Source organism: Phyllobates terribilis, unplaced genomic scaffold, assembly GCF_046119375.1.
Source record: "Phyllobates terribilis strain yellow unplaced genomic scaffold, ASM4611937v1 Scaffold_3__8_contigs__length_932513732, whole genome shotgun sequence".
Classification (NCBI taxonomy): Eukaryota; Metazoa; Chordata; class Amphibia; order Anura; family Dendrobatidae; genus Phyllobates; species Phyllobates terribilis.
The window spans coordinates 768,933,686-768,943,256 of record NW_027362763.1 but is presented as its reverse complement, the minus strand read 5'-3'; the positions used below and the strand labels follow the sequence as shown (position 1 = coordinate 768,943,256).

Genomic DNA, 9,571 nt, shown 5'->3' with positions numbered 1-9,571 from the left:
AAAAATCAGAATAGAAAGCGATCAAAAAACGTCACGTGCCTGAAAATGGTACTAATAAAAATGTCAACGCAAAAAAGAAGCCCTCACATGACTCTGTCGCCCGAAATATGGAAAAATTATAGTTCAAAATATGGCGATGCGTTTTTGCAATAAAAAGCATCTTTTAGTGTGTGATAGCAGCCAAACATAAAAAATTATATAAATCTAGTATCACTATAATCGCACCAACCCGAAGAATAAAGTCGTCTAATCACTTATACCGCACGAGGAACGGAGTAAAAAATAAATAAAACAAATTCTTCACCTGCTGCTGATTTATTCATTCTGTCTCCCAAAGATCGCAGTAAGGCTCGGCGCACATTTATCCTGCGCTCTGCGCTGAGCGCTTACACCCGGGTTTCCGTGTAAATTTCTGAAATACGTGATTCAGACGGAAACCCCGCGGAAGATTTCCTGTAATGAGGCAGATGGAGGCACTGTGGACGCTGTCTGTCCTATGGTCCAGTGGTGTTTGTCTTTTTAGGTGTGCATAAAAGTGTCATTGGTCAGTTTTGTGCATGTCTAAAAAGAAGGACACTGCTGAACAGAGGCCAAACGGAGTCCAGAGTAACTGTGCTGCCTCAATATTAGTGACTGGATCCCTCAGGGGTTTCATCTGAATCACATCATTTGGAGATTTAGATGGAAACCCTGAGATACTGTAAGTGCTCAGTATAGAGCACAGGATAAATGTGATCCCAAATGTTATGTAAAATGTTCCCAATAAAAGTGTCAATTCAATCCACAATAAAAGCAAGTCCCCACTCAGGTCCATCATCTGTTATCGGAAATATAGGGGACTTCCACATTACTGGTAGCACAAAGGCTTTAGAAAAGCGCTATGGCTCCTTGTCCCCTAAAAGAAATCCAGCGAATTCTGAACTCCCAAATCCAAATGCACCCCTCACTTCTGAGCCCCACAGTTGCCTAAACCACACTTAGCGTCCACATGTTTGGTATTTCTGTAGCGATGAGAGCCAGCTTAAATTATGGGTGCATGTCTCCAGAAGCACGAGCCGGTCATAAGGTACTGGGCGCGCTACAATGTACGGGCACTACAATAGCACATTTTCAATTTTCACTCAGCAACATCCACTGCTGCTTATTTCTGGAACACACCATGGAGTCAAAATCATCACTATACTTGTAGATAAATTCTCAAAGGGGTATCATTTCCAAAATGGGGGTCACTTGAGGGTGGTATTCTGCTTTTCTTGCACTTAGGGGCTCTGTATATGGAGTCTGGATACTATTCTAGGAAAATCTGCGCTCCAAGAGGCAAATAGCGCTCCGTCCCTCCCAAGTCTCGCCGTGTGGCTTAGCAGTACTGTACAGCCACATATGGGGTATTTCTACATTTAGCAGAAATTGTGGGACAAAGTTTGGTGCAGTTTTTACCCATTTCCCCTTGTGAAAATGTAAAATCTGGGGCTAAAAATTTTTTTTTGTGGTAAAAATGTAATTTTTTTTTCTTTACTGCCCAATGGTATAAAATTCTGTGACCCACCTGTGGTGTAAATATAATCCCTGCACCCTTAGATGAGTTCATTGAGAGGTGTAGCTTGTAAAATGGGGTCACTTATGGGGCAGGTGCTGCTATTCTGGCACCTCAGGGGCTTCCCAGTGGGTCATGGCACCCGCAAACCATAACAGTAAAATCTGCACTATAATATGGCTCTCCTTCCCTTCTGCGCTTTGTACTGTGCCTGAAAAGTAGTTCCCGATTACATATATGGTATTGGTGCATTCAGGAGAAATTGCACAACAAACTAAGAGGCCTATTTTTTCCTATTAGTCCTTATAAAAATTTGGGGCTAAAACTACATTTTGGGGCTAAAACTACATTAGAGGTAAAAATGTAATTATTCTTTCTTCACCGCCCAATGGTATAAATTTCTGTGAGGCACATGTGGTGTCAACATGCTCACTGTACCCATAGATGAATTAATTGAGAGGTGTAGTTTGTAAAATGACATAACTTATGGGGGGTTTCTGCTGTTCTGGCACCTCAGGGGCTCTGCCAATGTGACATGGCACCCTCAAACTATTCCAGTATAATCTGTACTCCAATATGGCGCTTCTTCCCTTCCGAGCCCTGCCGTGTGCCCAAACAGTAGTTTTCCCCCACATATGGGGTATCAGCGTACTCAGGAGAAATTGCACAACAAATTGGATGGTGCAATTTCTCCGGTTACCCTTTTGAAAATAAAAAATTGGGGTTAAAAGAACATTTTTGGGGGAAAATTTGGATTTTTTATTTTCATGGCTCAACGTTATAAACTTCTGTGAAGCACCTGGGGGTTCAAGGTGATCAAAACGCATCTAGATACATTTCTGATTGGGTCTAGTTTCCAAAGTGGAGTCACTTGTGGGGGTTTCCACTGTTTATGCATATCTGCGGCTCTCCAAAAGCGACATGGCGTCTGCTAATTATTTCAGCAAATTTTACATTCAAAAAGTCAAATGGTGCTCCTTCATTTCCGAGCTCTGATGCGCACGAAAACAGTTGTTTTCCCCCACATATGGGGTATCGGTGTGCTCAGGAGAAATTGCACAACAAATTTTTGGGTGCATTTCTTCTGTTACCCTTGTGAAAATAAAAACATTTGGGGCTAAAGTAAAATTTTTGTGAAAAAAAGGTAAACGTTTATTCTACATTGCTTCAGTTCCTGTGAAGCACCTAAAGGGTTAATTAACTTTTTGAATGTGGTTTTGAGCACCTTGAGGGATGCAGTTTTTAGAATGGTGTAAAATTAGCACATTTTCTGTCATATAGGCCCCTCAAAGCCACTTCAAATGTGATGTGGTCCCTAAAAAAATTGTTTTGTAAATTTTGTTGGAAAAATGAGAAATCGCTGGTCAACTTTTCACCTTTCTAATTTCCTAACAAAAAAAAATTATGTTTCAAAAATTGTGCTGACGTAAAGTAGACATGTGGGAAATGTTATTTATTAACTATTTTGTGTGACATATCGCTCTGATTTAAGGGCATAACAATTTAAAGTTTGAAAATTGCGAAATTTTCACCAAATTTCCGATTTTTTGACAAACACAAGTCATTTCGAACAAATTTTACCACTATCATGAAGTACAAATATGTCATGAAAAAACAGTCTCAGAATCAGTGGGATCCATTGAAGTGTATGGCTGTGTGCCCACTATGCATTTTTCAAGTGTTTTTGCTGCGGAATTTTCGCAGCTTAAACGCTTGCAAAACGCTTGGTAATCCGTGCCCCATGATCCCCAATGAAAATCTGCATGTTCTGTGCCCATGCTGCGGAATTTTCCGCTGCGGATTTTCGTTGCGGAAAAATCCGCAGCATGTCCATTATTTGTGAGTTTCTGCATGCGGATCTATATTGTCCCAATGCATTTGAAAAACGCAAGTCAAATCCACATGTAAAAACGCTGTCAAAACACGTCAAAATCGTGTGTAAAATAAGCAAGCGTTTTTACTGCTAAGAACATGCAGAAACGCTGCAGAAATTTTCTGCTTCATTTCTGCATCGTGGGCACATGGCTAACATTGGACATCATTTCAAAAAACATGACAGTAAAAGATAATGCCTTACCAACAACAAGTCAGATTGCCAATGCACTGCAGGTTGCAGCAAGCCTCCATGATAAAGGCGGGGGCAGCACATGTGCAGGATACTGATGCAGACAGCCACTCACTAACCTACCAATTCATGGAGGGGGTGGCTGTGTAGTATTATACATGCACACCAATGGAATTTTCTTAGGGCGCCAGTCACACAGATATGTGATTGTGGCCAAAATATCAACCAATACCTCACGTGGTGTATTTATCTTCTACACTATTTTTCATCTTTTTTGCACACTTTTATGCAGCATGCGGCCAGGCCTCTTTACTGTTGGCTGGGTGAATTGGGGCGTCTGTCCTGTGGGGGTGCACGTATATAGTGCTGGGCAACCCGCCCGATCTAAAAGTATGGGCGTCATCAATAGGCTGCAAGCCAGACACTGTGCATCACACATATCTGTGTGACTGGCGCCCTAAGCAAATTCCATTGGTGTGCATGTATAATACTACACAGCCACCCCCTCCATGAATTGGTAGGTTAGTGAGTGGCTGTCTGCATCAGTATCCTGCACATGTGCTGCCCCCGCCTTTATCGTGGCACATACCCTTACAGAGTTATTACCATATGAAGGGACACTGGTCAGAATTGCAAAATTTGGCCTGGTCATGAAGGTGAAAACAGGTTCGGGGGTGAAGGGGTTAAAGGAAGGGGCATGGGTTAAAGGAAGGGGCATGGGTTAAAGGAAAGGGCATTGGTTAAAAAAAAGACAACTGTGCTCATTAATAAATAAATTTTATTTTGCATTGAAATAAATAAGAAACAAGTGGCTGCGAAACACAAATCTACCTAGGCCTAGTTGACATGCAAGTTCATTCAACAAGCAACACAAATTTATCGTCATCCATTTTTTTTTTTACATAAAAAAAATAAAGACAGCAGCACAAGTGTATTGAGTCAAACACATCTTACAACAATATTACAATGAAAATATTAGGTAAATTTGGAAAAAATACCCGCTTAAAATGTTGACATTGTCAACTGGGACAGTGAATAACTGGGTTTCAAAAATGATACTATAAATAAAATAAATACAAAGTTAGAATACAAAAAATGCATTAAATCAATAAACGGGAGGTCAATTATATTAATACCTATAACAAATAATAATAAAAAATAAATAAAATACAAATAAATAAATAAATATAAAAAGATCCCCATGGTTAAAATATAATGGGTGAGATTTATTAAAACTGGTACAAGGGACACGTGGAGCAATTGCCTAAATAAGAACAACCTATTAAAAATTCAGCTCTCAAGATTTTGGAGGCCTAGATAGTTTTTATAGACTACTCCATCCTTTTAAAAGGGGTTAAAAAAGTGGCCAAAGTGCAGGGAATCTAAGAAACAACAACAAACAAAAAAACATTACTAGTCCCCGGCCACTCCATTGCTACCACTCTGGGGTTTTTACCAGTCCAGTTCATCACTCATGTGACCACTGCAGCCAAACAGTGGACTAAGCTGTGACTTTTGCATGTATGGCATGTGACCACTTAGATCAGTCACTGGCTGCAAAAGTGACTTGAATATTAAGTAATGCTTATTTTCTTATTTCAAAGGATTATTTCTTACACTTTGGTCACTTTTGAAAAGTCTCAGAAAGCTTGCACTATGTTTTAATATTTCTACCTAAATGTGAATATATTGTGAAATAAAAGCCCCATTACTATTCGTAAATGTTACTAAATATGGATCATATAGATACTTGTATTTATAGATATTGTACATATTTAATTAGCATGTCTTAAATATCGTTGGACAATTTATAGATTAAATACTGATTTTGCGGTAATTATTTCATATTTGGAATTTGTAACTACTGTTTTTTTGGGTAACACTAAGTAATGGTAATGGAAGGGCCTTAAATATTTGCAAATTATTCATGTCTTCGGATGTGCCTTAAAATTCGATGCAAGCAAAATCAGACAGTCGACACTGAAACAGAGGCGTGGGCATTTCCAAAAGGATTATAAAAGTAGGAAGTTCTGAAAATGTTTGGTAAATTACACCTGGGTTTTGGAACTGGCACAATGCTTACATAACATCAAAAAACTGCAAATTATCAAAAGTATTATACAGAAAATTACAAATTCATTTCAAAATACGTTACACTCCTACTGTTGAAAAAAAGTGCATTTTACCTCAAAGAAGGATTTTACATTGTTGAAATAAATGACACTAAATTCCCTTTTGTCTCAGTAAGCTTTTGGAGGGGGGAGATGGGTATGTCGGGACTAATATCTAAATTCACGTCAAAAGAAACTTCATAAAAAGTCTGCATTGTCAATCAATCAAAAAGGAAAAGAAGAAAGAAAACAAAGCAAAAAGTGAAAAGTGAGGTTTCTGTTTCAGCGCACCCCAGCGTTTCATCTCGTAGTCATTGTACAGAAATATAGGCAGTTATGAGTATTAGCTGCTTCGGATTTGCATTTCTTGTGTTTTCTAAAGGTGTTGGTGTTTTATCTTTTTTTTTCCTTAGTCCTGCCCTGAGAAGCAGGAGCTTAATGATGTCTGTATTGCCTCATTAGTGGTATAATACACGACTGGGGTCCTGAGAGGTTCAAGAAGGGATGTCTTAATAGGTCTTGTGCTGTCGCTCTCTGTGATGGCTCCCTCACCAACATCAAGTCTAGGAATCCGCGTAGCACTGAAGAAACCTATGAATAAGAAGAGAAACGCTAAGAAAATGTATTTCAAGGGAAAACAGCAAGTGGAGAACTAAAGGGATCTAAGGGATAATGTTTCTCCTTGTGGAGAGAGACAAGCCAAGCCTGGCATGTCAGAGTGAGGAGACTTATACGCCATGGATGCTCCTCTGGGAAATTAAATATGCAATCAGCCTCTTCAGAGAGGAAGATAAATTGAACTATAGCGCCACCTATTGAAAGCAGCAATTCTAAAAGTCAATATCGACCTTTTAACGAGCCTTGCCATATGACTTAGGACCAGAATATCAATTTGCAGCCACGATGTTTTGAGGTTTCGCTCCTCATCAGTGCAAAGTATGAGATCTGATTTGGCTAGGTGAGAGGCTTAAAACTGGGATACAAGGAGAAACATTACCCTTTAGATCCCAGTTAAAGGGTTGATAAAGGGTCGATATTGACTTGTAGGATTGCTGCTTCCAATAGGTGGCACTAGAGCTCCAGTTCTCTTCTTCTCTGAAGAGGCAATTTGCATATGGAGTACTAATGGGGTAATCTAAGGCCTCATTGAGAAATCAGTGTGTCACTAACGTGTTCTATGTTTTTCACAAACAGATCATGTACCCATTATAATCTATGGGGCTGCTCACACGTCAGGATGGCTGGGACTTTATGCTAATTACATTGTCCCAAAAAATCAGGCAGAAATGTCCGTTTTTGATTCGAGTCACGGATCAAAATTACCCATCTAAGTCTATGGGTCGTTGAATATGAGGGGCGGCACACAGATTGCAATGGATAGAAGAAGCTTTGCGGTGTTTTTTTTCAGCAGAGAAAAATCAGTGATGAAACACTGATGGTAAAACATTGATGAACATCGGATCCAAAACACTGATTAACAATAGTACATATTTATATGTACGAGAAAAATCACGGATATCTGAATGAGGCCCAAGAGTGGAAATAATAAAAATGCAATTGAATCATGTTATTTCTTTAAAGGAAATCTATCACCAGGTTTTTGCCACCTAATCTGAGAACAGCATAACATAGAGACGGAAAGCCTGATTCCAGCGATATGTCACTTACTGTGCTGCTTGCTGTAGTTTTGATAAAATCAGTTTTATCAGTAGGAGACTGGTCCCTACAGGACTAGTAAACCTGCTGCCATGTAGTCCTCCATATTTATGAGCTTTGTATAACCCCGACCCCATTACTGATTGGCAGCTTTCTGTGTACACTGTACATTGGCAGGAAGTGACCAATCAGTGGTGTGGGCGGGGTTATACAGAGCTCAGCATTCAGAGAACTGCTAAATTTGCAGCAAATAAAATAAGGATTTTATCAAAATGACAGCAAGCATCCTAGCAAGTGACACATCGCTGGAATCAGGGTATCTGCCCCTATCAGATGGGGTAGCAAAAACCTGGTGACAGATTCCCTTTAAAGCAAATGCATCATGTTATTTCATTTTCGATTACTTAATTAAATGTAAATAGGGTCCAATTCATCGAAGTCGTTGGAGGATTTCGACAAATTTTGCGACTTTTGGTGTTTTTAAGCCAATCCTGGCAAGCTTGGTCTATTTTTTGAACAGTGAATAGAGCATAGTCAGCAGAGGGCATTGCCATCCGCGACCGATATATTGCTCATAACTTATAACAGCAATGCACTCCAGTCACTGAAGGGTGGACATTTTTTGCACTGATGCACAACAGCTGGAAGATGCACCTTATTCATTAACAGGCATTCCTCCATACTCTTCATCAAGAGTGACGTACAGAATGCCAGCCTTGATGAATTAAGGCCATAATGTGTTATTACTTTTTAGTATGTTTCATATTTAAAAACTTTCTTGGGGTAGTCACATTAGAGACACAGCGGCAGGGTGTTTGTGCTTTATTGCAGCTGCAAGAATGGGAGTCAATATACAGAAATGTGTGAGTAGTCTGCAGGAAGAGATGGAGTAATCCATGTTCATAGTGTCGGTAGGCTCCATCAGAACAATAGTCCTATCGTCTTGTCATTAGAAGCCTTGCTTCCTAATAATAATGAGATTACTATTTAGCCCTGACCCAGTCTACGTATCAAAGCTAAAAAATAAGCTGCACAAAATAGCCACATAGTTAGAGTACTGTTGGTAACAGTATGAAAGCATGATCATTCTTATGATTCACTATTTTTTACAACCCCAATTCCAAAAAAGGTTGGGACACTGTGTAAAATGTAAAGAAAAACAGAATGCAATGGTTTGGAAATCTCTTATAGCCATATTGTATTCACAACAGAACAGAAAACACAGATCAGAAGGTGAACTTTGGCCATTTTTCCTTTTCTTTTGAAAAAAAAACAACTAATTTGGGCTATGTGAGCACGTTCAGGATTTGATTGCAGAAATTTCTGCAGCGTTTCTGCATCTCTTGGCAGGAAAAACGCTGTTGAAAAAACGAGCGTTTTGCTGCGACTTTGACGCGTTTTTGATGCGGTTTTTAATGTGTTTTTTGGATGCGTTTTTGGACATCAATGAATGCTTTTTGGAGCTAAATAAAGATATTTGAAAAAAAGAAACGTGGGACAATGCTTCAACCCTTGAATTATCGTAAGACCTGGGGTGAGTATATTGGTTAATTTAAATGATTAAAGAATGTGTCTGTTGTATTTCAAATAAAGTGTTTACTCAGTGTCTGTGTGTTTATTTAACTCTTTACTTTACTTTAATTAGCTTTTAGTAATTAATCCCATACACCCAATCTCATTAGTATTTCCATTCAAGTCATTTCTGGGGCAGATGAGAGCTACTATTTTTAGCCTAGGAAGGTGCCATTAGGCAAACATGTTCCCTGGCTATAAATAACAGCTCACAGCTGTTTCGTTAACCGCTATGTTCCCACGAACAGCAACAAGCAGCGCTTTGGACGCAGCATATTTTCGCTGCGTGTTTATACAGTGTTGAACAAGCAGTGTCCAGATGTTACAATATAGTGGATGGGATCTCTTGAAATCCCATGTCCACTATGAGAGCATCTGAGGCTGCGGATCACCTGCTGACACTGATATACCGCACGTCTTTCAGGACTGCAGCATGTCAAATTATCTTGCGGAGTTGCCAGACTCTGCAACAGAAATTTGACTACTAGAATGTATTGTATGCAGTAAATAGAACACAGCGTTTTGGATGCAACAAAAATATGCTGCATTCAAAGCGCTGCTACGTCCGGATCGTGGGCACATAGCCTAAAAAAAAAAAAAAATGTTGTGGGCTCCCGTGTCATTTTTATAACC

The 9,571-nt window shown here is 39.4% G+C and overlaps 1 protein-coding gene across 4 annotated transcripts in view; it reads right to left on the bottom strand.

Annotated features, from left to right (window-relative positions):
• Positions 1–4,388: 4,388 nt before the first annotated feature.
• PAK5 (p21 (RAC1) activated kinase 5) overlaps positions 4,389–9,571 on the bottom strand; it is a 220,977-nt gene continuing 215,794 nt past the window's right edge. For all 4 annotated transcript variants that reach the window (XM_073672236.1, XM_073672238.1, XM_073672240.1 and 1 more), the window contains one exon: positions 4,389–6,301. In XM_073672236.1, the coding sequence (XP_073528337.1) occupies positions 6,146–6,301 (156 nt within the window). In that variant the 3' untranslated portion in view covers positions 4,389–6,145. The remainder of the gene's footprint in view (positions 6,302–9,571) is intronic.